Source organism: Dermacentor variabilis, chromosome 10 (assembly GCF_050947875.1).
Source record: "Dermacentor variabilis isolate Ectoservices chromosome 10, ASM5094787v1, whole genome shotgun sequence".
Lineage (NCBI taxonomy): Eukaryota > Metazoa > Arthropoda > Arachnida > Ixodida > Ixodidae > Dermacentor > Dermacentor variabilis.
In genome coordinates, this window is record NC_134577.1 from 93610609 (window position 1) to 93638417 (window position 27809).

The window sequence follows — 27809 nt, forward strand, 5'->3', positions numbered from 1 at the left end:
TCCTAACTATGCGTCGCCTTTCCATGGCGCTATCGCAGCACAAATGAAATCTTTTGTAGGCGGGTTCTTCTTTTCCATAAGAAAGTGCAGGGACGTCTCTCCCTCCTTCGCATGCTACAGTTGCCACTTCCAGGCAAGTGTGGCTTATGCAACCGAAATATTTACCGAGAGGCGCTTGCGGCGAACACTATGCGGGAAGGCGAGCTTTCTGGTTCTTTTTTTTCTTTCCCCCCACGGATTTGTGGAGGCGAGCACCATCTGGTTGTGCTGCAAGGAACGCAGCGGCACACCCTTTCCGCTGGGATCGGTTGAGTTTTTGGCTACGGAGACGAATATATCCCGGGATCTTGGTCACATACAGCTTCGCTGCAAAATGTTTTTGCACTCTCTTAATCCAGGCAGCAATGCTGAACGGTGCTACATGCGTCCTCATACAGTATTTTCACTGCGCTTAAGAGAAGGAGCTTAAGTAACGGACCACATGGCGGCCTCTTTCTCGGCATTGCATGTCACACTGCCGCCGCACTAGGTGTGCCAGTTCCTGCGGCGCTCGTTTGATGCCTGGAAAGACACGAGTTCGAACCTCACTCAGGCTTGCGCCCTTATAACATGGGAACGGCGCAGAAAGGATTTCGGAGCAGTGTGATTTCATTGAGATTTAAGGAAGCGTGGAAGCTCCAAGTCATTAGACAGCCTCTCCTCAAATCCATCCGGCGCACTTTGGAAGATCGAGACCGAAATCGCCATCAGTTATCACGACTCCCCACAGCACCAGGTGACGGACATGACTGTGCGAGAACTTGCAGCTAACGCGCACGGTTTGAGTAAACAAAGAAGTCCGTTATAAGCACACAGAACGCAAGCAACGCTTGAGCTGCTGGAATTTCTCAACTTTCAACACATCGTGTGGAGCTCTCCAATACTTAGTGAAAAAAAGAAGTCTTGCGGAACTGCATGGTGATATTAAAGCACGAAGCAGCTTTGTTTCTTTTTTCTTTGCTTTTTCACCCGTTTTTATGAAGCTTGTTGGGGTCGGACTTTCACCGCCGATAAAAAGGCGCTGATTCAAGGGGCAGGGGCTTCCGCATAACCGTCGCCGAATGCCAACTGTTAAATCTATTTACGATGCGCGCACTGCCGCGCGGGAGCTTTTGCGCACCAGAACTGGGCCTCATAATGCTGTGACTGACCCATAGAATTCAAAAAGGTCCGCGGGCCAGTTGGCATTGGGGGCCCAACAGATAAACAACAACTGAGCAGTGTTTGGTGACATCCATGGCTTGGGCCACTTTTGAAGGAAAGGAAGCACAGAGAAAGACTGGTTGTGAAAAAAACCCCAGGAACGTAGAACAAAAGAAATGTGCGGCTAAAGTGATAAAAATCACTCGATCTCAAAAGCGCGGATGCCCAATTGAGGAACTAAACTGGTCGTGAAAATTTATAACCAAGTACAATGTAATCGAAAGTGTAAATAGACAAACCGGAGTCATAAAGAAAGTGAGAGGGGGGAGAGAAACATAGATTTTAAATGGGATCCAAAGGACAGAAACAAATAAATATTATGGACATTAATTTACAAATGTGGTAGCAAAGATTTCAGGAGGGAAAAAATGTACAGTAACAAAAAGAGAAGTTTCTTGCTATTTGAGACTCCCGCTGGTTGTTAATGAACCAAAAACACACTGGAACAAATATAGGGAACAGGATGAGACATGGTGCCTGCTGCAGCAAAAGTTCAGAAACGACTGAAGGCCTCGTAATGAAATGCCAAGTTATTCACACAGCGAAACCCTTCGAGAACGACCACCTTCGAGCAGCTCAGGGATTCGAAACAGATTGAAGCAATAACTGGTCAGCAGTCGAGATAAGCAAATCATGCTTAGCGTATTGGTTTGTGAAGGAGCAGAACCGGATCATTTACAGGCACAGGCAACTGTATAATGTAGATATAGAGGTTTCTATGATGAGAAATAAAATGAAGGTGATGGATGTAGGCAAGGTGCTAGGCCATGGTAGATGCATAGCAAGACCTGATTATTTAAAGCAGGCTAGGTACTCGTCCCGTTTGAAAGGGTGTGCCAGTAAATTATCATGTTCATCGTCATCATCTTGGGAGCGCCCTGGAAGGACAACCCTTTCCCCCTGTGGCGGTTGCTGCAGAGTCGCTTTCCACACCGGCTCTCGTCCAACCGGAAACAGTGTGTGTGTGTGTGTGTGTGTGAGTGTGTGTGTGTGTGTGTGTGTGTGTGTGCGTGCGTGCGTGTGCGTGTGCGTGTGTGTGTGTGTGTGTGTGTGTGTGTGTGTGTGTGTGGCTAAGCACTAATGAGCCCGTAGTCACAAGCAAGATCATACAATGTGATCCGCGACAGTTTCTGGCCAAATTAACCACCTTTGTCTAGCACGAAGTCACAAAGGGGAGAAAAAAGTGGCAGCAGTATTCCACAAAGAAATTTAAACGCAGGCCCTCACCGAGAACCCTTTCACCACCCCCATGAAGCAATCGTGTCATTAAAAGCCTTTCGTTAAGGTTGTTTCAAACCTCGTTATCTTCGTATGGAGTTATCAATCTGCGGCCTACTTCACATCTGGCTCGTTTCCAGCAAGTCTCAGACAGAGGACGGCTGGTTTCGCTTGCACTGGACACTAACGCAGTCGAAACGTACTCACACATCAAACAGCGGCCATCAAAGGACAAAAAAAAACGCGTGTAAGCGTTCTGTAAGTGAACACGTCATCAGCGGGGCACAGAAAACAGACAGTTCTCTCCAGCAGCACAGACGTGGCAAATAGCGCCGCGCCTGGCACTTATTTCTCGAGCCTTTTTGCGAAGTAAAGAAAGGGGGAACGAGTGCTTTCTTACAGCGCAATGTACTTTCCTGTCTTTTTATTTTTCGTCGATTCCGAGACTGCGGAACGTTTCAACGAGCGTCGATTACAGAGCGCCAGACGGTAGCTGGAGTCTGCGGTTCTTCAAACCCTACTCTCTCGTAGGCTTCTGTGTGCCGGTCCTTTCTCGCTCTTCCGGCGATTCGATTACCCTGAACGACTGCTTGCGCAAGAGGGCTCCTAACTCTGACACGCACCGCTGTGAGAAGGGTTTAGGCGTTGCGTTGCCATCGCAGTTAACTGAATGGCGGCAAAGAGAGAGAGGCTTTCATCTGAAGAAAGACTGACGGGCCACGAGGACGCTCTGGTGTTGGCGCGCCCAGTCTCTGCACGACAGAAAGTCTAAGTCAGTAGAAAGAAGGAGTCGAGGAATGGTTGGAAGGACAGACATCCTGTGCGCGAGTGTGGCTCTACGATATTTTGCTGTCTACAGGCTGGATGAATTTGTCTTTCGTACGGGATCCTTTTATTGTCCATAGTAGAAACCTTTATTACTGTTCTTTTTGTACCTATTATGCAAAGCACCATCATAGAAATAATTTCAAATGTGTACTTTTTATCTTTGTTGTTGATGTATGTGCGCCTCCGTCTTTCTGCGTGGGGAAAGTACGGGGAAGGCAGGAGATGGAAACTTAAGACGATGAGCAAAACGAGAACAAGGTGAAAGCAGGAGCCAACGTTTCGACTAGTGGACTTGTCTTCTTCGAGGACCGTCATGTGGCGTGTAACACTTGCAAAACTTGGTGTCACGACGCATACTTAAATGTACTCTTTTGTTTGACATCTCTCCATAAAGCAGTCGGTGACAGCCTAAGAACTTACTGCAAGCTCCACCCACAAAAGCGCAGCACAACTGCCTTTCAAGTCTGAAAGGGTCGAACCAGCTGAAGCCCGCTCACAGTTGGCTGACATCGAATCGGAAAATAAAAGCTGGTTGTTTCAAACAACAATATTGCCTTTGGTTAAGCACTGATGTGAGAATCATCCATACAAGTTTTACGACGTTCTGGTTTCAAGCGAACTCCAGTGACGGAAATACCGATCTGTGCGAAGAAAACTTACATTTTAAATGCGGGATAGCGCTTGCTGCCACAAAAATAAGCGACGTTAATTGGCAGGCGCATCTAAGCAAATGATATTGAGTTGAACATCGTACGTATAACCTTTTGATTGCTACAGCGTTATATGTCCCAATACGCGAAAATTTGTCGGCATCGGCGTGACCGAAAGATGCAGCCAAAAATGGCCGACGGAGTAAGAAAGCCTCATAATATGCTAGGATTGACGTCAAATTTCTCAGAGAGGTATCTGTAAACAAATTAAGTTAATGGGTATAAAAATAAAATTTGGTACGTTTTGGTCTGGGTGGGAATCAAACCCGGGCTACCGGGGCTCGAGACGGGCCCGCATCTCCGGCACCGCGGTGGCTCCATGGTCCTATCTGGCTAAAAGAGTGCCTGATGCGCGCGTCATTGGCCACATGAAGGCGCAGCCAATGAGAATGAGGTGGTGCCACGTCTTGATTGTACAAAGGAAGCTTGTTCATGAGGTTCTGAGGTCTACAAACGGTAGAATGCCTTCGCATTCCCACAAAGAAGCAATCTTAAGTGTCTCTGCTTTTTATTATTAACTTGTTTTGGCTCGAGTGTGTTGGTCCATACCTAATTGTTCGACCGACATAGTAAGTTGTAGCGCGTTGCATCGCGTAATTAAGATTTTTTCCTCTGTATTTTTATTCCTCCTATCACACTTTATCCCTTTTACCCCTTTACTCAGCACGAGGTGACTTACACTGATTAACCTCCTTCCCTTTCCCTCTCATTTGATTTCTTTCCCGCTCAGGTTGTCACCGACAATCGTGCCTGTCTGTGAACCTGTTTAGTGCACCCAAGTTGTCCGAGCGTGTATGTTATTCCTATTTATGCGTGTGGCAGTACCGCGACCTATAAGCTACGGTCGCGGACGCATAATTAAAGACCGATCCCTCCGGTCATTCCTCTAAAGCCGTTCCTCGCCGCGTTTTCAGGGCTGGCAGCGCGGGCGGCGGCGTGACGCTGTCGGCCGAGCCCTCGTGCTGCGGCGCCGGCGACGACGACGGCGACGGGGGCGACTCGGCCGCGGAGCCCCTGGAGGAAGCGGCCTGCTTCTACGGTGCCGTCAGCCGGGAGACGGCCGAGTGGATCCTCTGGGAGCGGGGGTGCGCCGACGGCCTGTACCTGCTGCGCCGAAGCGGGCCCGACTACGTGCTCTCGCTCTGCTTCGACCGCAGCGTGCTACACTACCGGATACGCAGGCTCGCCGGGGCTGGTGAGAGAGCAGCCATGCCGGGCGCTTTTCTCATCTTTCTTTTTGTTTGTTTTTTATTTATGCTTTGCGATTAAATGGATGCTTTGGCATACAAATGCGGCACCGCAGCTACTCGTTGTTCCTTGAAGAGTGCATTACATAGACACACACACACAAACACACTAATACGCGAACCTGATATACAAGGACAGTTACAAACACTGTGACGTCAAACGTGGGACTTCGTGCCACTCGTTACATGCGCAACACTCTGGTGGACGACTGGCCCACTCTCCCAGTTTGTAGGTTTAGCGGATGTCACGCAGAGGATCCACTAAAACCAGATGCTGTGCGTCTTCGTCATCGTGGCCGCAGTCGCCCTACTCTATAACGGATGTGATAGGCGTGACTTCCTTCTAAATGGACGTGGAAGGAGCCCTGCTATCGCACATCTCTTGGAGTGAAGCAACCCTAATGAAATTAAAGAAATTTCCATCTACCCGATGGTGGCGATGATGATGGTGTTGCTACAGACGGGGTTGGCCTGGTATCCATCCACCCGAAATTAGCCCGAAGTTGCAAGAAAACACATATCAGTGTGTGAAAAGAATGTTTCCTACGCGAAAAAAAGAAAAGCTTAGAAACTTTCTTGCTGGTAAACGGATACTGGCTTCACTAGATCGTATACCTAGTGGCACTGTTGGGTTGAAAACAATGAATTTAGAATTATTTTAATTAAATTATGGGGATTTATGTGCCAAAACCACTTTCTGAATATGAGGCATGCCAGAGTGTAGGACTCCGGAAATTTTAACCACCTGGGGTTCTTTAACGTGCACCTAAATCAAAGTACACCGGTGTTTTCGCATTTCACCTCCATCGAAACAACAATGAATTTACGCTTTTATGCTTCTGGCTTGAAAATTTTCACTAAACTACAAGACCGCGCTGATGGTAAACGTGTTTGTCGATTTATAATGAATGCCCACGCAAATAATTGAATTGCGCGCTTAGTTATGGAGTAAAATCTATAAAGCCCGAACACTCGCTACAGTGTTTAATACAAAACGTGTTTTATGTCCCGATGCTTTCTTCGGCCTAGCCTAATAATTAATATGTAATAATCTATATACTTGGCATTCCGCCTAGATAACAACGACACGCGCACGCCGTGCCTTCGCAGTCTTAGTGCGTGAACCACTCCACTGGGGCCTCAATCAAGCGCTCTTGCGGACAATTCCGGCGCAACCCAGTTGAAAAACACAACAGAAAATTTCAGTCTGTCGTATTTTGGGATGTTTCTGTTGTCTGAAGCTAAGTTCCCCGACGTCTCTAGTTTGACGTCCTGTTGTCTGACGTTATGTATATAGTTCTTGATCAATATTTATTTAACAAGTCCAGGAAGAGCTCTTTAGGACTACGTACAATTCTTAGTGCAGAAAAGCAAAAGTGAAAAGTAAAAAAAATAGTCTTAGAAACTGTTCAGCCTTCGGCCTACCGCTTCTGAACCCATTATCTTCCTAGTGCACCAGGCCGAATGTGGTTATACTTGTACATTTTTGATCATGTCAACAGTAAGAATCATTGTCGGCGCTGCTTTCTACATTTGTGCGTTGAGAGCCAAAGTGCGCTTTCACTTTGCCATGTCAAGTGGCGCTCCTCTAGAACAGCAAAAGTTCTGTTACCATCGACAAGTATGCCTTGAAGTTCTAGAACATCAATTTTGCTTTACAATGTCCATATCATTTAAGAAACTGAGAAATAGAAAACGGTGACCGGGGCCCCTGTAAGGGCTGTTACAGCTGATTTCGACTGATATCTTTCACTCGCGACACTTTTGAGCACGTAATTACACTTTACACTTTTGAGCCGATGTTTTTTGTGTTCAGTGCAAAATAGCTATATACACATTCGTGGTTAAGTGCTCATTTAGACAGCGTACCGGTTTCCAACGGTAGTGCCTGTGCCAGAACAGGTAGCGCCTGTAGGTAGCGCCGGTGTCTCGTCTGTATGCCAAAGGGAGACAGATTTTCTTGAAGCTCTGTGGAACAAGCCAGAACTTCCCTTCGGCTTGGCAAAAGCTTATGTAATGTTTCTGGAAAATTAAGTAACGTGTCAGCGTAACATTACGTGCAAATCCACAAGCCTGTGTGTCACATTTACGAAATAAAACAAAACGGATACGCAGCCCTTCCAGCAGATGCTATGACATAAATCAGTGGCCGATGTTGAGGGAACCGGTAGGGCGATTTCTGGTACCTCGTCGTCGCGGCACGATTAGCACAATTGGCCATGTCCACTTCAATACCAGTGTCGGGGCTATCAGCATTGGCGGATACAGAGAACGCACCATTGAATACCGCATAAGAGAAAAGTACAGTGTACAGCACCGATGTGGAAACTGACATACAATTCTAAAGCGACCCGACGCAAGGCGCTTCTGTCGCGACGTCAGAACTTATCGCGTTGCGATAGAAAGTGGCACATTTCTAACGCCGCTACAGAAAGTATGTGTCGTGGCAACAGAGAGTTCCTGTTGCGATGTCAGAGTCGCTGTCGCGATAGAAAGCTGTTGTTGCGACTTCAGAACTCTTGTTGTCACGAGAGAATGTATCTGTTGCGACGTCATAATTTCTGTCCTAACGTCGGAAATGTCTGTTGCAATTGCAGAAACATCAGGAACTTGTCGTACAATAGAAATTTCTGTAGTCGCCGCAGAAATTTATGTTGTCTTTTTAACAGAGAACCAAGTCCTAAAACGCCACAAATATGTGTTGTTTATAAGCATATAATACTGTCGGAATGACAGGGACGCGCGAATTTCCTACGACTAACTGCTCAGCAGTAGGGCAAATTTGATATTACCTGCAGAAGTGGCATGACGGCAATCACGGCCCTCCCTCTTCTAATGCAATCCTACCAACTCTACAAGAGCATACGCAACTTTACAACACTTCTGAGCTTGTTGAGCAGCGACAGCAAGCAAGAAAGCTCAAAAAGATGCCTAAGGCCGAACGCCCCGCCACTGCGTTCCTATTTCTGCAGAGATTGTTCCATGACTACGAACTTAGGCAATCTTCCACCAAGGAATCGAACATCACTAGTCACTAACAAGAGGACAAAGCTCCACCGGCGGGTTCAATCGATTCCTGTATATAAAGCAAGAGTACTTACGGGATGCTGTGTGATCTATACGGACGTGGTGATTAGCCCAAGAGGATGACAAATAAATTTCGCGACTCCGAGACACCCTGAGATCCAAACCACCCGTAGCTATGCAACGGACTTTTTGTATTATTTGAGCTGCAGCTCATACACGTTGTCATACAGACCTTTATCGATCCGCTTAATATCAATTAAGTCCACATCTACACTGACACCCTTGACACAGTTAGGCAGCTCAAAGAAGTAACAGAAACGCTGCGTACCTATTTATGAGCAGATTCGGAAAATTCACAAATTTAGACGAGTGAAAATTGCTGTTCCCTTCTTGGTGCAAGTGGATGGTCCTGATCACAACGATGACCTTGCGGACCGCGTCGCTCGTTCTTTCTCCACACCTATACCTCTCCTCTTTCGCATTCCTCTGATCCTCGCTCTACTCACAGTGCCCGAAAATATATCCCCCGGCGATACACGCGTGTACTCGTCCCCCCCCCCCCCCCCGCATGCCTGCTCACTTACCCACAATCATTCCCGGATGAAGAAAGTTTCTCTTCGGAAACGTCGGCCTGTGGTGGCCTTTCCCTTAGAGTACCCATCAATTGCCCTTGCAATCAACCATGTGAAGATGACGACCAGAGCCCGAAATGCATCAGCTCCTGCAACGCCCGTCATCCACATAGGACGTGCCCTGGGACAAACACACGAAAGTGCACTAAGACGTGTGAAGCTGAACAATGACCAACGGGAAGTCTCTGAACGATTGGTTATGAACAACATATTCATGAGTCACCGTAGCAGTATCTGCATCAGACGCGCCGGCGTGTTTATATTTAATTTCACACTGAATTTGTGCTGCGTGGCCAACCAGGCGTATAAAGAAACAAAGGACGGCGACGCAAAAAAGAGTGGGGGGGGGGGGGGCGGACTCGGAGTAGCGCTGCGACGCCTGTCCACACCATCCTAAATAGAGCAACAATCTCAGTATATAGCTGGAATCGCCTTTGTTGCGACATTCCTTGCGAACTTGTGCTGCCAAAATTTCTGATGTCGTGCGGTACTTTGGCCCGTCTAGTTATTGCATGGGTTACCTCTTTATTGGAAAACGGATGCAATATGGAACTGAAAAGTGAAATACAGGTGACATGCTTCAAGTGAAGTGAACTTTGCCTTTGCCAGAAATGTTTAGTTCGGAAGTCGAGGTACCACGCCGTGTCTCATAATTTCTACGCCATTCTTAACGCTTAATTCCTGCAGCGATTTCTGTACATCCTAATTGCCCTAACAAAACATTAAGCACCACTGCGCTTGATCCTAATTTTACGCAGTGACCTGCACATGCGAGTGTCATGCCTGATTTTGGTAGTTGCCCCGTCAGGTGGCAATTAAAGATGTAATGAGAAAATTTATTGTCACCATATTTCTTGCATTTTCATAATGGCAAAGGGCGTAGCCCTGATGAACAGTTTAAGGATTTTACATTCTTGAGTGACTATGGGCAAGTTTTTAGAATGTAGACTTAATGCGAGAGAACTATCTGTAAGAACATCACCTATGTTATGTCTAGGATATTCTGAAAGCACCCATGCAGCCCCTTAAATCTAATGCTGATATAAAACATTGCAAAAAATATAGCAGAAGGGAAACCTCTACATGACCACATGCTCTGTTTTCCAACTCGTTTTACTCAAACAATTCACGGAGATTATTGAAACATGCTGTAAGGTTTAATCAGAAGTGTTTCAAGATGTAACGAATGCGCCTTAAACACCATTTTCTTTAACAGTTCTTTTTCTATTCATGTACCATATATTGGCCTGCACAACTGTGCACACAGCGTCTGGAGGGGATATTGACCGCCGCTGTTTCTCTCAGGCGTGGAGCTGTGCGGCCTGCCGGGCCAGCAGTTCCGTGACCCGTGGGCCCTTCTCGAGGGCGTGCAAGGCCTGGCCACGAGACCTTCGCTTCCCTGCAATCGGGCCAGGGACGCCATGCTGCCGCCCACGCACTGGGGGCTCTCGGACGACACCGTGCGCGCCTTCATGCTGCTCAAGGCGCGCCAGTGGGGCATGGACGTGAGTGGACGCTTTGCCGGAACGGAGCGCATCCGTTGTTCGGACTTACGAGGGACAACAGCAATGACGTGTATCCCTAATCACAATACCGCTAAATCAGGTTTGGCGATAATCATCCCCAGCAGACTTTAAAGCGAAGCTTTGTTCAGGAACTCTCCTATACATGAATGACCGCGGCTGCAACACTCAATGTGTGTGGTCTAGAGTCTACGCGACAATGCTGGGATTCTTAACAAGCACGGGTGGGCAGCCACAATTGAAGGGTACTGTTCTGGGATCATGACATGACGCTTGAAATACAAGATAGACGAGAGCCTGATTGCCATTTTTGTATGGTGTTGCACTGACTGCTCGGGTGTATTCAGCCACCTTACTTTTCCATCCTTATCTCCTTCTAATGACCATCCGTCACACATTTCGCTCTCTGTTCTTCTATCACAGAGCAAAGTAGCAGCTTATAAAGAGCACACGTTCTCGTGTTCACCTCTTTGCGACGATCCAGTCCTTGAATGAGTCAACGCGTCTGCCACTGTCTAAATCATGATCTACAAAGAGCGTTTTGCGTTAGCTTCTTTGGGAAAGATCAGTCTTTCATTACATTAAAGCATGATCATTCAACATTGTCTAGTCGCGACTCTAGCGGTGCAGCGATGAGTGGGGTGAGAAGTAGTGAAAAGTACTGAGTGGCTCAAGATGGAGTGTGAGAACGAATATTGTCACACTCACGTTCGACGAGGATCAGCTCTGCTCCTATTGCGTCCGTGGGAATCGAGGTTACCAAGTGCGCTTGCCTTTTCTTCGCCCTGTGTGTGATTTAGTGAAATCTCCTAGAAAACCTCAGCAAGAAAACCTCAGCAAACCTTGTTGCCTTTAAACAGGGTTGTCTTGTAACGTGTGTAAAAAGAAAGAAAGCCTGTGGCTTTAGCGTGTCAAATTTAGCGCCCAAGATGGGCGGCGGGGGGTGGGGGAGTGGGCGTGGAAGAGCGAACAGGTAGAAGTTGGACTACACCGTATCAAGCCAACACAGACTATGTGAAGCAAAACAGTATGCGGTGGATGAGAATAATGTCATGGTACCGGTGCCACGTATCTGCGCCGTGAGTTGTCAGTGAAGCGCAGTGCTATTTGAGCTTATCGAGATTTCTCCTGCACCCAAAATGCGAATGACACTGAACAATAAAAGTTTCTTGCCATTAGGGCAAGTAGACATAGGTAAAGTCTATTTGCCCTAATGGCAAGAACCTTTTATTGTTCAGTGGCGTTCGCTTGACGTAGGCAAATAGACTTTACCTACGTCTATTTGCCCTCATGGTAAAAAGCACTAATCAGTGAGGGGTTCGCATCATCGTTGTACACTTGCATGCCAATCATTCCACACGAACAATTCATCAACTATTGCACAATTGCATGCGAAGGCTGAGGTTACTTGGCTCGGAAAGCTTTCAATTATTTTCACAACGACGGCTCTCAAAACCACTCAGTTAATATTTTCCGCAGCAAATACTATGGGTGCTTCTCTACGTGTGCCATTCTTGTAGTTCACATCAATGCTGCTTACCTACTTACCTGCCTGTGAGCTATCAACTCATCCTACTTAGTTTTTTTCTTCGAACGAACTTTACGAAAAACTACTTTTACACTCCATATTTATAGCCTATCGCACAACGAAGTTCTTCGTCCTTGGAGACTCCATGGATTTGGAAGAATACGACAATTAATTGGCCAGTTGTCCACCTCCAGGATCACATTCCACGTTACCTTGGCGCTGTAATCAGCGTTTCACAGATACCGCCATGTAATTAGTACCTCTAGGGCTCGCAGGCCTGAGCTAAATGCATATGCGTATGTACTATCGGCCAAAAAATTAAACGGACCACTGCTTAGGTGGCCGGAGCGGCTGCGGGGCCACACCGGGGCGATGCTATCTCGCTCGGCGCGCTGACGACGAGAGTGCAGCGAGTGACGCCAGACTTCGCCCTCACTCTCACGGGGGGTCTCATCCCGCATGATACATTTCTGCTGCACCGTTCGGTTGCTCTGCTGCTGATGGTCGCGACGTAGGTGACCGTGCATCGCCAGTAATCCAGCACATGGCGCTGTCGTGCAGTAGCGGGCTGACGCAGGGCATCAAACCGCGGCACTGAGAAGGAACGAAGACGCGTTCTGATTGCTGTTTTGCTTATGTTCGCCTTGTCTTTCATATTAGTGCATGTCGCCGGCGCCTACCGCTGCTCAATTTTAGGCAACATCACGCAAGTAGCCGCAGCGGCGGCTACGGTAACGCGCGCTTTTTCACGTCGGCGTGATAGTGTGTGGGAAGCGCTGCACGCACGCACGGACGTCCGAAGCTATAGCGGCGCCGCTCTCGACACCAAGGCGACTAAGCGAAGTCATCGCAATCGGCGGCAACATTTTATCGCACTGAGGACCCCTTTCAAGCCATAGAACGCTTCCGTGAATAAACTTTCACGACTGGCTAGTTTTTCCGATTCGTCGTCCCAATTATCTCTTCCTGGCCGTACTTGTGTAAAGTTTCATAACGACCTATATACGCATTGTAGTAGCTAATTAAAGCGGTTTTCAGAGGCATCGCAGATGTAAATATTGAACGCACTGCTGGAGACAATGCCGGAAAAGTAATCTCGAGAGAAAAGCCGTGCCCTCAGTAAAGTTTGGCACCTGTAACTTATCACGCCGGCGTGAAAGAGCACGCATCACCGTAGCCGCCGTTGTGGCTACTTGCGTTATGTATAACCATACTTGCGTGCCTCATAATCAGAAAGCGGTTTCGGCACGTAAAACCCCATAATTTTTTACTTGCGTTATGTTGCCTAAAATCGAGCAGCGGTGGACGCCGGCGACATGCACTAATATGAAGGATAAGGCGAATATAAGCAAAACAACAATCAGAACGGGCCTTCGTTCCTTCTCAATGCCGCGGTTTGATGCCCGGCGGCCTTCAGTTACTGTGCGACAGCGCCCTGTTCTAGGCTATCGGCAATGCACGGTCCCCTTCGTCGCAACCGTCAGCACCAGAGCAACCGAACGGCGCACTAGAAATTTATCAAGCGTGATAAGGCCCCGCGTGAGAGTGAGGGCGAAGTGTGGCGTTAGTCGGCGCACTCTCGCCGTCAGTGCGCGCAGCGAGATATCAGCGCCCCGGCGTGGCCCCGCAGCCGCTCCGGCCACTTCAGCCGTGGTCCGTTTACTTCTTTGGCCGATCTCTATTGAAAGCTGTACCACCTGCTGCTTGGTCTTCTAACAAGCGCGATGTGCTTAGATTGACCAGCAAACAAAATCTGTCAAAAAATGTATTTGAAATAAAGTCTGATTCTGATTTTGATTCTACTACTGAAGCTGGACGCGATGAAAACAGTCGCCGTAGCTCAGCTGCTGGGCCATCGCACGCGTCATGCGGAGGTTGCGGGTTTCGCTCTCACCGGCTGTCAATATGTTTATTCTTCCACTTCGTTCACTTTTTACTTCATTCAGTATAGGAATTCATCGTGGTCTTAACAATTGCCTTTATTTAGTTGTACAGTAAAATTCCGTTGTACTTTCCTGGCTTTCATTTTCTGTCGACTTCACATTTCTTTCTCGGCTACTCTTTGCGTTTTTATTTCTCTCATTACCCTTCCCCCAGTGCAGCATAGCAAACCAGAAGCTTCTCTTCCGGTGAACATCCGTGCATTTCGCATCTCATTTCTTTATCTCTCTCATTGCTGAAAATCTAGCTCCCTAATCCCTTCTTTCTTCTCACACATGTTATAGCTCCTTGTACTTCATGCACTTTCCTTGCTACATAGCGCCCTCGAAACTTGGAAATAATGATTGTAGGGCCTTGGCTGGTAAAACCTAGTATGCAAGCGCCACAAAAGCGGCAACGAAATTCTTGAATACCTCCCAGCCTCTCCTCCTTCCATCTTATCTGTCTTACCCGTTATCCTTTGCCCACGTGTACGGTAACCAACCGGGCGTGACCACGATTAACCTATCTATCTATCTATCTATCTATCTATCTATCTATCTATCTATCTATCTATCTATCTATCTATCTATCTATCTATCTATCTATCTATCTATCTATCTATCTATCTATCTTGGTTCTATTGCTCCCATAAGAGAGAGAAAGAAAGAGAGAGGAGGAAATGCAACGAGTTTGACCGGGAGCTTGTCTCCGTGGACGCTAAAAACGACTCCTCATACACAAGTAGTCATGGTAAAAGTCTCGAAGGCAGCCACGCGTATCGCTGCGCTCGCAGGAGCAGCAGCTGGAAGGCAGCCCCACGCCGCCGTCGCCGCAGGGAGTGCGTCCCGAAGGCAGCCCCGGCCCCGGGGACCTGCGGTCGCTGCTGAGCAAGACCCTGCACGAGATACAACCCTGGTTCCACGGGCGCCTGAGCCGAGCCGACGCCGAGAGGCGACTGCAGGACGCGGGCCACCTGGACGGACGATTTCTGTGAGCTGAGGCTGATCGCGTGCTCCTAGATCGGAACCACACGGCGATAAACAATGCACAGAGAACGAGAGTGTTTTTTGTTGTGTCAATTCAATGTCATGCAATCCGCTCATAACGTTATGTGCATATCTGGATATACCTAATATTTGATGGCTGTTAGCTGTGTGAGATTTCGCCTCTCCACAAGCGACTTTACACTGAGAGGTGTTAAGTGTCATCCTGTCATGGAAGCAGCAGTGATTGTCTGGATACGCTTTGTTTTTCTTTCTCTCAATCTTTATTTCGTTATCCTTCTACGTTCTCCTCCTCTACACCTCAATGTAGGGCAGCAAACTGAATGTTTTATCTGGTTGACCTCCCTGCTTCTCTTTTCTGTCAGCTGTCCTCCCATATTGTGATGCAGTGTCGGTACCGAATAACCAGAACATGCTTCCTGTGCTGATTTCTGCGAGGTCCCTATTTGTGCTCTAGCGAGGCGTGTGTGTAGTGTTTGTTAACTTCATTTGGTTTTGTGCTTCTTTTCTTGAGTAGTGTTTAGGATTTTATGATATCCGATCCTGTAGAGTCCTACGTACCCATTTTGAATAAGGAGAAACCGAACCCAGAGCTCGGGACCGTTTCAAATGTTTCTGAGTTGTAATGTCGCTGGTGAGTGTTTAAAGAACATGAGGTACAAACACAAAAACAGAACCTTCAAAAGCAATTTCAAACTAGCACATGGTGTAATCAAAAATTTCATTTCAAAGGCTATGGTAGCGTGCAATGGCAAAAGGAGAAACAAGATAACGGGGTTTCGAGGCAGAACTAAAACACATGCCCAATTGTGTAATGTTCGTATGTCGTTTTGCAGCTATTGTTAGTGGAAATCAGTTTTATCATATAAAAACTGTACACGAGCGTGCGTTCTTGTGAGACTGTGCGTTTGTGCATAGGTGCTAGATTAAATTGAATAACTTAGCCAAAGAAATTTCCTGCATCCGACGCTAGACGAAATAAAGCTGACCAAAAACACGTGTTCGCGCATTTCAAGCACACCTTCGAGGTCGAATAGCGAGAAACGCGCTTCATCTCATCCAAATAAAAAACAATCAGGCAATAATCAACCCATCCATTCACTATGAGTCTGAGAGATATGAAAACTAGTTACCAAAACAGCCCTGAGTTCGCGTACTGGCGCGGATGAGAAAGGATTATCCTAAGTGAACATAACGCGATAGTCACGCGGGAGAACACCATTTAGGCCAATGGTTATATTGCAGCGCAGGACAGAGCACGGCCCTACCGCCCCCCTCCCCCCCTCCTCTCTAAAGAGAGTTCATTAGACTGCGCTCTAGCGCGCGACAGCTACAGGAACCACAGGAACGGGCCTCAGCCTAATGGCACGCCACAAAGACGCGGCTGCTTTGGGACACGGATAATGGCTTCTCGTACAAGACCTGGCTCCCGGGCGGTGGACTGCCGGTAATGCGGGCTCGCCCCGAGTGCGGCGCTTCGATTTCGAATCAACGACGCGCGCACGGCCACGGAATTCCCACGGCCGTCCAAGATTGCGCAACGTGCACGGGCGAGCATAGCCGTCGCCCGCTTCTCTGGTTGGTTAATGACAGCTCGTCCCCAACGCTTCCTCGAGGCGGCAATGTGTGGCATCGTCGCTTCGAGCATCATTTGGGGACGATGCGTCACTGGTGTTGGTAATCACCACAGCACTCCCTCCCCTCTCACGTCTCCCATCCAAAGCCAAAGCCTCCTACAGCTATGCCACTCTGAGAGGTTTTATAAGGGTTGTGCGGCAAAAAGTGCGCTGCACGTCGGCACATTAATCGACCCGAACAGAGATTTCTAGTCGACACACTCGAGCTAACGTTTTACTCTGTTTTATTTGTTTAGACAACGTACAACATCGTCTTCGGAGACACGAATAAAAAGGCACTAACGCCTGACTTGGTCATGCAGCCCTTGAGGTATGAGTGACAACAGCGCTTTCGAGAAGGCTTCGCAATCACAAGATAACACAACGTAATTATACTATGAAAACTCCGAACGTAGAAAGCGCTCAATGTGACGCACGTAAAAAAAAAAAGACAGGAAATACGTTTTGTAACCATATAGAACAGCTAGGTAGGTGAGCCGGTTGAGCATTGTACGCGCGTAAACACGATTACCAGACGTGGACACCAAAAAAGAAAGAGAGACAGGCATACTTATCAAGCGCTGCCTGTGTGTCGCGCTTTCTTCTGGCCAAGTCTGGTAAGCGCGTTTACAATGTCACAAGGCATCAGGCATTTACATAAATTTTGAACTGCTATATGCACGGAAGACTTCACTTGGCCCAATATTTAATATATAGGGTGACTACAGTAGAGACGAAATAAATTTAAACTCTTGTACATCCGTATTCAAAACAACCTTTGTCAAATTATTTAGTTGTGAAGGCGAACAGCATAAGATATCTAGGATGGCGCGGTATTCAGTACAAGGACTCCCAAGCTTTCTTTTGAGGGCGGGGGCACGCCTGTACTTTAACAGTGTTCACACACACGTAACAAATAATTCAGCTCACTTAATTAGAATTTACGCTGCATATATCACCCGCTTTCAATTTCAAGCAAAACCCATGGGTAGGGCAATATCACTCTAGCAGTCGCAGAATTTTCGCTATGGGTTCGCTTGGCTAGGCCAATACACTGTGCAGGGAGAGTACACAAAAGTTGACAGGCTAAATATCTGCTTACGTTAAAATGCAATACATTTTGTTTTCAACACAAACAGTGAAAGGACTTTGAGTGTTATCTAGCACGTCTCGAGGCATTGGTGCTGGAAATTCATTACGGCGTCGGTACTTGCTGCCCGTCTTTACAGTCTCTTTGTTGCATGTCGGGTTTACCGAAGTTCAGCCCGTGGTAATACTTGCACATTCGCAGGTCTAAAAGCCTGGCCTACTAATGTATAGCTAAAGCTAGTGTTTCACTTCAGCTTTTCCTGTTTCTTCTCCTAACGCCATTTCGGAAAATGTATCTATAGGGCAAACACTGGAGGTTTATTAGACCTGACGAGGCCTGGTTTGCTCGGGAGACGTTAAATTCACATATGGTTAGCGAAACACACATTTTAACATCTAAACTAAGCATATGTTATAAACGAAATCACTGCAACAGGTCACAAACTTGAGGAAACAAAATAATACACGAAATACGAGAGCCTACGTGTGGCATAATTAACGCCACCTCAGGGTTAGAAAGCAACATAATGTAACGAGGCACACAGGCAATAGAGACTGATGTTACATAAATATTTGCTATAAAATAGGCCACGTGCAGTGAGCAGCAGCTTCAACCGCATAATCATGTTGGCTCTCTGTTATGAACGAGATATTACCAAAAAAACACCGATGAGAACGAAATTGACATTTCGGGACCCCTGCGGGTCTCCGTTGCCAATTAAGGAAGGTAATAAGGGTCGTGCCTTACATCTAGACAACGTGTGCTCTTCATCAGGAGGTGTATCGCAGAACGTTGAGCTGAGGTGCTCTCGGCGCGAAAATATGGGCCGTCAGCCATCAGGAAATAAAGCGCCACCCTAACCTTCTGTCTTCACTGTTCAAGACGGGAGTCTTCGTACCAACACTGAAACTTCAATTTGCTCGGCTCCTCTGTTCTTTCGGCGAGTGCTTGGTTTTCTACTCATAACACACACCCATATCGCGAGACGACGTCTCGTCTGAGCTTGGACTACAATACTGCGTCTGCATAACACTCTCACATAATGAAGCGACCAACAGATGTGTCCGGGGCCAATGTTTCAGCAGCGATACTTGTCTTCGTCGGGACCCCGAACTCACGTTCCTGACACCTCTCGTTCGACCAGTGATGATAACCTCGAGTCTTTTCTACCGGCATCTTTAGGCCGTGGAGAAGTTTCACCTGTCATCTCTGGACTTCGTATTGTTTAACGGTAATGTCGCGTCGTTTGTGCAGAGTCCGGGAGCGGGACGACAGCAGCTACGCCCTGTGCCTCAGCCACGGCGGCTCAGTGAAGCACTACAAGGTGGACGTGACACCTAGCGGCGAGTTTGCCATCCAGGATGGGCAGCGCTTCCCCAGCATCATGTCGGTACGCGAACCTATCTAATGCGTGCCACCAAACTCGCGTTGCTTGCTCGGCCAGCAACTTATCTTGCCAGCGGCATATGTTTACTGTGGCCCTCGCTAGAAATCAGAAGTACCAAAACGTTTTTGAGACCACGCGGTAGAAGTAGGATGGCGTTTGTCATTTGGGCAACGTAGAGCAGTGCCGAAGATTAGTAGGTGTGAGACACTCACCGATCTTTTTTAATAATAACAACTTCGGAATATCTGACAGAGCTGACATCTTGGCACGTTGGTATAAATTCATTACTACGACTTATGCTGCTTCGTTTTGTCATTACTTATTTTTTTTTTGCCTTGTAGTTTTTACTGCTAGGCACCACTTTCGGTTGTCAGTTCAGCTTTCAAATTAGGGCAGTAGGAATTGCACCGTGGCTTCTACCTTCACTTTCCCACTTCTCGCACGATTCACACCAATTATAGTTTATGGGATTTGCTGCAATAAAAAAATTGAAGCTTCTAACTCCTTATGCTTGTATGCCTAATAGAAATGCTAGGACCACTGCCGGTTCGGGAATATTTAACCCCATACATTGTCCCAATATACATGGACATCCAGCTTGGCTTTGTTCCGCATTACGCAATAGCGAATTTCTAGAAAAATTGTACGCAGAACATAAGTGCCGCTGTCTACAGATATGTAGATTGGTATCAAGATCGGTGCTACTCGCAGAACTTTGGCATGCTTGGAGCAGAGACTCTCTGCAGTTTTGAAATTGCAACATGCTCCCTAAAAGAAATCTTCAGGCAGTTAATTAGCAGTTGGTGGCAGATCACGCGGTTGATCATTTACAGTGACATCATCGATGTGCGCTTCCGTTAGTTGTGCCTTTACAAAAACACATTATTACTTACCCTGCCGCGCCTTATAAAAAGTTCGCTTTTCTTGTTAGAGGTCATAGCACAGACAACATATTCGGACGCTATAGTTCCCGTCTCTTTTCCACTCAACCAATTAGTGATACGACTGTATCTTAGCAGCTCGCCAAAGCCAACCTTTAATTTCTTTAGCTTGATCTGCCTTTCATCTGATATTACTTGACATTTCATTCAACAAACATAAAATATCCAAGTACTGACACGCCTTCGACCAATGAAGGCCTTTGTTGATCGAGACCAATGGCCTTCGAGATTTCGAAAATACACTTGCGCCCCTATTCCTGAATTATAAATTTCATTCTCGTTAGTTTTTTCCACGAGTGCAGATACGACACAAAAGAGTCTTCAAATAGAACCAGCTCAGATATCTGCGAAGCACTATTAGCACACAGCCCGCTTTAGACAAACAGAAGCCCCAGAACACCAGCGAATGAACGCAAGCAACACAAGTCGAACGGAAATAAGAGAGCTGGGTGTGTTCTCCCTGGCCCGCACTGCAGAGGCGGCAACTTTCTTTGCAGAGATAGCTAAATTCAAGGATTTTAGGCGCGAAAACCAAATCACGTTGTGAGGCACACCGTAGCGGTGGACGCCAGATTACGTTTGACCATATGAGTTTCTTCACCCTGCACCGAATGCGCGGTAAACAAGCCTTTTCGCACCCTGCCCCCGTCGCAATTGGGCCGCCCGAAATGATCGCAGGAACTCGACCTCCGTGACACTACGGCAAAGCCAATGAGCTACCGCCGGGGGCCGGAACATTTTAAACAGTTGCGCTCATTAAAATGAGGTGACAACGAGAATGCCATTTTCTTTCTGCCCAAAGAATGAAACTGGTGCTCCATGATTCCTTCTGGGCTGATTCACACTTTGAAAAGTGATCCGGTGAGGCTTCAGGAATGAATGAACAGTCTCCTTTCCCAAATCATACCCTTCTAGCGCTTTCGGATACAAGGACGCCTACACAATTCATGATTTGCTCGGTACCAGCCATTCGGTGAAGTAATCTTAATTGCTCTTCGAAAGAGAAATATCTGCGCAGCGCACCCTCCATCCATAGTTTCGTATTGCCACCACTCGTATAGCCTGTCCTCTACGCAAGAGCGCGTGGGCAAGCCTCCTGCAAGGAATAGACATTCTCCTAATCCTTTACTTTCGCAAAGCTATGAACACGAGAAGACCCTGAAGATACATGTACGCATACTGGAGAAAAATGGTGCACGCATGCCGAGAATGTCGTTTCCAATGCCAAGAAATGTAATTCTTGTTCCTAGAACGCCAACGGCAAACAAAAAAAAATGATCAAGAAGAACACAACCCTTGGGAGCAATAGAGTTTTCCGGGCCACCTTTGTCTTTGTTGCGTGTGTGTGTGAGTGTGTGTGTGTGTGTTCAACTGCCTGATTCTCCGTCCCATCTCCTTCCGGAGCGTTTGAACGAAACGGCCTCGCCTGCGTCTAGAAATAATTTCGGCGGGGGCAACGTTTTCCCCTCGCTTCTCGTTTTCGTGGCTACGAGCACAAAATGAAAAATTCATTACCGCGGCGAGGAAGACTCAACATTTCATTGCGACTGCTGTTTTCTTGCGGCCCTTTCTGTTCTCCCGCGAAGCGCACTAATGTTTGTATTTTAGTTTCTTTTTGTCCCGTCGCTTGGTTTTGCAGCGTCGCCAGCAGCTTCATTCAAAATGAATCCTCCCGTGCAGCGATATTAACCCTGACGAGGATAAACAGCTGCTGGGCCCGTGTTTCAGCGAGTAAATAAACGCCAGCTTTTTTTTTTTTTGACTGGCCCTAGGAGTGACCCGCGCCTCGGGGCAGGTGCCATAATCAACGTGGGCGTTACTTCTTCCGGCCGAACCCGGCGCTCAAAGGGAACCCGAGAAAGACGGTCAAGAGAAAGCGACGGACGGCTTAGATTACTTTTTAAATTAGGCCGCAGTGAGGGCAAGGAAGCAAGCATTGCCAAAAGTATGAGCGAAAAATGTAACCCTTTGTTTGGAGAGAAGTTCCACTCACGAAGACAAGCAACACCCAAATCACAACGAACATGCGGCGAGTGCGGTCATTCGCACGTCGAATCTAATACTGCTATTCAATCCCACCCGCTATTTATGTCTAGGCGTACAGTAGCATTCACTGGTGATCGCCTACATTCAGAAGTATATACAACTCTATTCGTATCGCGTGCGCAGTGTGATTAGGCGAGAATATTTTGCTCAAGAATCGGCGAGGATATTTGAGAAATTTCCTGGTGTGATAACCTGATGACAGCGGTAATCACTTGAAGAATGGCCTCCGGCCAAAACTACAACAGCGCACGCATGTTGCTCTTCGATCTGAATAATTAAGACCTCTTTTCATTCTCGTGGCCAGCAGTCAGTATTTTCTTTATATGCCTTTCTGTCTCCTTTATTTACCTTTCTATTCTTTTACTCGATTGCGGTGGCAGCTGCATATGTAGATATGGACCTCGATAACGCGGTCGTACCATTGCAGCATGCTTCCTAATTATCATCAGCCATATTTACGTCAAGTGCACCATGAAACACTCACCGAGTGTCATCCAAAGTACGCCTGCGGAGCATCAGCAGGCTCGATATTATTCCTGCAAATTCCCCAATCGTCTTCCAGCTCATAAGCACAGGATTCTCTTCCATTAGCCCCAAATATCTGTTACTCTTGACAGAATAGCTCTACTTCTTATGAACACCTGTATTCTACACTTAGCAACACCCGCGTTCTTTTTCATTTATAGCCTCCCCAAACCCAGTGTCCGCTCCTATGTGTATCTGGGCAACGCTTTGCAACTCTCTCTCTCTCTCTCTCTCTCTCTCTCTCTCTCTCTCTATATATATATATATATATATATATATATATATATATATTTGCAAAGCGTTGTCCAGATACATATAGGAGCCGACACTGGGTTTCCCGGTGTGTGCTCCAGTTGGTACTACTGGTTGGTTAGCCGGACAGTGAAACCCGAGGTGGACCAGCCATCGTTCACGAAGCTGCGTCCAGACTTGTGCAGGCATGCAGAAAGGCAGTAAGTAGTGCAACGACACTCTTGCAGGTGAACTGGAACAACGTTGGGACTTGAAATCATGAGTTAAATTTAGTAGAACGGCAAGGGAAGGTCAAGATATTGTCACGTGGCGGTGACGTTGAAGAACACAGTAGCAATACGGGGAAAGACAAAACTAACGTTTATTTGGCGAACCTGTGCCCACAAAAACAGGCTACACTTATAGCACAAGGATAGCGGCGAACACGGTCGGCGATCATCGAAAATCTGATCAGCGGGTCAAGCGCGTCGGCTTTTATACAGCAGTCGTCGAATGTTCCAGACTAATCGTTGGGACCCGCGTGCCTTCCACAAAGTTCTACACCATTCGCGTTACGCGATGAAATCAGATAACACAAGGTTCGGCGACAACCGACAGCGGATAGAATCATCGATAATTCTCCAGAAGCTTCGGATACATGCAGGCGCGTCCCGCGCTGGGCGATAAAATTTGCTAGGTGGCGTTACGTGGTCACCCGATAAAGATAAGTACGCGTGTCAACATGCTCCGTCAGATGTAGGAAAACTGTGCTTCATCGACAAAGTTACAGAGGCGCTTGAGTCTCCTTACGCGCCTTGAATGCGAAAGCAGTTTGAATCTTCCGCGCGAGCCTTTTCACTTGGTCATGTGCTCTAATTGGGCAAAGTCAATTCTGAGGGTGCGCCGAGTCAATTTTGGGAATGGGCCAGGTCGGTTTTGAACGTGCGTCAACTCTTTTTTCTCTTTAATTGGGCAAAATCAATTTTGGGTGCGGGGCGCCCACATTTTGAGGGTGGGCCAGGTGTGTGTTGAACGCGGGTCCACTCAATTTTAGCATTTGGCAAAGTCAACTTTTTCGTATGTGGGGCACGGCATCCGTTCGACGCCGTGGCTGTTCGCCGTGGGATTTCGCAGCCCGCGCCGCAGCAGGTCCAGTGCTGGGAAGGTGACGTCATCACTTGGTGACGTGGGTTTCGGTACCATTGGATGTTAACGCCGGACGGACGCCGGATTTCCCGCTTCATGGGGCATAAAGGCTTCCGCATTGAAAGTGTGCGCACGAGTGGTGCAATCGCTACGATGACTGCTGAGAGAGCGTGCAAGACCTGCAACGGTCAAGGTAGGCCAGTGACGTCGTGCACCGAAGAAAACACTGAAAAAACTCTGTGCCCTTCCACTCTGTGACGAAGGATGATCAGCGAAGCTGTGCATGTGGGCACCTTAATGGCGAACTGCACCTCCGCCTCTGGTCGGCCCGTCATTGCGCTATCTTTGGGATCGGCTCCCGTATGGGGAGTGTTAAAAGGACAATAAAGGAAAATGCTAAGTCAACGTGGACTGTTTAAGTACCATTCCAGAAACCTCGCAGCCCTTGTTTCGTGCCAAGAAAGGGCATCGTTTACGAGGAAATTGCATCTGAAAGGTCCGAACACCTCTTTTGAAATTCAAATCTCCCGCCACCGAGTCAGGGGAGTGTAAGCCATCACCACCCTTTGCTACTTTCGGTGAGTAAAACGGCGCCCGAAAGACGGCGGCACCGAGCCAAGACAGAGTGGCGGATTCGCCGCTGCAGCTGCTTCTTGGTCAAGTGGCGTAGAGCGTTCGGGCATCTCGCGACATCACGCGGAAGTTGGATTCTCTGCTACTTGCAGTCTGTGCGAGTTTCGCGCGCCAGCAAAAGCAGCGCGGCATTACGCGATAACGAAACTGCTGAAACGCGAAAGCGTGGGCGGCGCAGAGTCGAGCGAAAACGAAGCCTTTCGACCGCCCGCGTCGTTCGCAAGGGTAACTTCAATTAGTTCTTTTTAGAGCGCAGCTCTTTGGCGTCCGTTCCTGGGTTTCGCGTCGTCGTCGGCGTTGTCGTCGGCCTCGTAACCAGCTCCGCCCCCCTTTCATCCCCCCAGCGCTAGCAGCGACCGACTGATACCGCTGGATGCCGCTGACGCCGCTTGAGAGTCAAGATAACGTGACTGCATAGAACACCGTCGCCGCCATGCAGAAAGAGGAGGAAAGGGTCCCCCCCCCCTGTTCTTGTGTGGCGGATAGGGTGCTCTTCAGTTGCCGACGCGCCGGTTATTTCACGTAGGCCCCGGCACGTCGACGAATACGTGACCACCTTCCCACGGCTAGACCTGGTTCTTAGCGCTGCGGAAGCGAGGGTATCATATTGTTTGTGTCGGCATCGGCGGCGTTGTCCCTGAAACCAACTCCGCAGCTGGGGTTGACTCACTATCGGCGTCAGCGGCATCAGTCAGTCGCTGCTATCTCTTCCCTCCTCCCTTTATCGTGTTGTCCGCTTGCTGCGCGCGCTTCTGCCCCCACCGTTTGCCGCTGGGTGTACACGCCGCCCCCCTCCCCCCTCTTCCTGCGAGTCTCCGGTTGTCAAAGCGCCGGCTCGAACTTAATTCCTTTCTTCGCTCCTCCTCCAATGCAACCCCTGTGCGGAGGCAATCAGAGAGCCAGATCGGTGGCGGCGGATCTGTATATGTGCACCGCCCGAGCCGAAATTGCCGCTGCCGTTCGCCCTGTGCGGTGGCAATCAGAGAGCCAGATCGGTGGCGGCGGATCTGTATATGTGCACCGCCCGAGCCGAAATTGCCGCTGCCGTTCGCCACTGCGAAATTATCTGCCAGTTCTTTCTGAGCCATGAGCGAGACGACCGATGGAAGTCCTCCGTCTGCTGCTGCTGCTGCTGCTGCTGCTAAACGAGCTGCCAGAGCAGAGGCCCAGCGCCGTCGCCGTCAGAATCCAGAGGTGTGTGCCGCCGAAGCAGAAGCTTACCGTCGCCGCCGTCGAGATGATCCAGGAGTACGGGAAATATAAAAAAAAAAGTTCTGTGATAGCGCATACATGTGTTGCTCGATTTCTTTGCCTCAATCTATCGAAAAGGTGAAACAGCTTATTTGCTGCGCTCAAATTTCGCATTAGGAAGTAACGTAATCGTCGGTAATTTTTTCTAAAAACAAAATAGAACTGGTCAAGCAGCATTTTATTTCGTCATAGAATACAATGATGATTTTTGGAACGAGTGGTTGAGTACTAGTGACAGAATTTAACTGAGCAGTGCTTTCGTCATCGGGCAAGTACTTGAATGTCCGGAGGGAGTCTCTAATTATGTCGTGCATTTACCTCAGTTTCTCGATTATTAAGGCTCTGTTCGCGATAATATTGACGCCTTAGATATTTTCAAGCACTAATCTACCACTTTAGCTTGACAAATATTTGCCTTTAGTGTCCCTTTAACGCCTGCTTCACTTCCAGCGCCGGCCGGCCCGGTATTGTATTATCTTCGGGATCGGCTCCCGGGGAGTGTTTAATGCCTGCTTCATTTCTGCCGCGGGTCGGCCCGCCATCGCAATATCTTCGAAATTTTTTTCTACACGCGGACACGATAGTGGGGAAAGTAGCCCTTTACAGTAATGTGGAAAGCTGGGCTAGTTGGTGATAAATCATCATACCTTGCTGGTGAAGAAGCAGCGCTGACACGGGCACGGCGAAGACACAGTGTCGTGTATTCTTGTGTGTCTTCGCCGTGTCCGTGTCACTGCGCTGCTTCACCAGCAGGCTATGATGAGCCCTTTACATCTTCGCTGTAGAATACGCTAACTCTTGATCGAAGATGGTTTACTAACGGTTACAATGGCTGCGGAGACCACAGGAGTGTCGTATGTGACTGCTTGCTCTATTGTAATACGACCTTTTCTACAAATCAATCATAAAACCAACCATTCACCGTATTTATTGATCACAGGTTGCATATGCATGCAGGGTGTCGCAGTTACCATGCACTAGGCAAAAAAAAAAGGAATATGCACGGGTTATCTTACGTGAACTACGATATTCTAGTTGACTTTGAGAGAAGAAAGTAGAGCTGAACAGGCCATGTAATGCGTACGGCAGGCAACCGGTAGACCATTAGAGTTTAAGAATAGGTGCCAAGAAAAGGAAGCGCAGCGAGGATGGCAGCAAATCAGGTGGAGTGATGGAATTAGGAAATGTGCTGGCGCAAGTTGGGAAGAGCTACTGCAAGACAGGGGTAATTAGCGATCGCTGAGAGAGACCGCCGTCCTGCAGTGGACAAAAAAAGTGGGCTGATGTTGATAATGATGGTAATGATAATCGAGAAGCTGTCCATCTGTTACTTTTTATCAAGAACCTAGGAAATGCGCATCCCTGAGCACACACACACACACAAGCACGTGTATGCGTGTGCGTGTGTACCTGTGTGTGTCTGTGTGCGCCGGGACAGGTTCACATTTAAAATGCGAACTATGTGGTATTATGTTGCTATATTAATGTTACCCCACTAACGGTACAGCTAGTGTTTGCGTTCTACATAACGAAATACATGTGCGTATATGACTGCGCTAATGAGTCACATTTGGTCCCTTTATTACGCTGCGGCGTTGGTCGTTGAATATGCTAAGATGGAGATAAAGAACGTTAAGATACTCGGAGAAGCGAGTCATCGCGTTGGATAAATTGCTGCGTTCACGCTAAGGGTTCTTACAAAGATACTCTATTTTTCATTGTTTTAATTTCGATAGAAAAGCAAGCAAACGAAGAAGCGATGAGCAGTTTTGTTGAAATCATGATCCCAGCGCCTTAAGGTGGCGGAGAGACAGCCTTCAGTTCATTCGGTGTACTTGGGATCTCTGCAGCTGATCAGCCACTACACCTTGTTCAGCGACGGTCTCTGGTGCCCGCTGACCGAGGCGTGCGTGCGTCCCGACTGCCACCTGGTGGCCAAGCCGACCACCACCGCCAGCAGAGCGGAGCAACGGCGAAGCTTCGCCGCGACCACCACCACTACTGCACGCACAGGCATCCTCAACCGCCTCGTCGCGAGCATCACGCCGCAGGTGAGCGGCC

At 48.0% G+C, this 27809-nt stretch overlaps 1 protein-coding gene across 1 annotated transcript in view; it reads left to right on the top strand.

The window, feature by feature from the left end:
* The first annotated feature begins 2091 nt into the window (after positions 1-2091).
* The window catches only part of LOC142559339 (tyrosine-protein kinase SYK-like), an 86573-nt gene continuing 60855 nt past the window's right edge, over positions 2092-27809 (top strand). The window contains exons 1-6 of the mRNA XM_075670952.1: positions 2092-2198; positions 4913-5193; positions 10210-10409; positions 14672-14868; positions 18843-18978; positions 27599-27799. Coding sequence (XP_075527067.1) covers positions 2092-2198; positions 4913-5193; positions 10210-10409; positions 14672-14868; positions 18843-18978; positions 27599-27799 — 1122 coding nt within the window. The remainder of the gene's footprint in view (positions 2199-4912; positions 5194-10209; positions 10410-14671; positions 14869-18842; positions 18979-27598; positions 27800-27809) is intronic.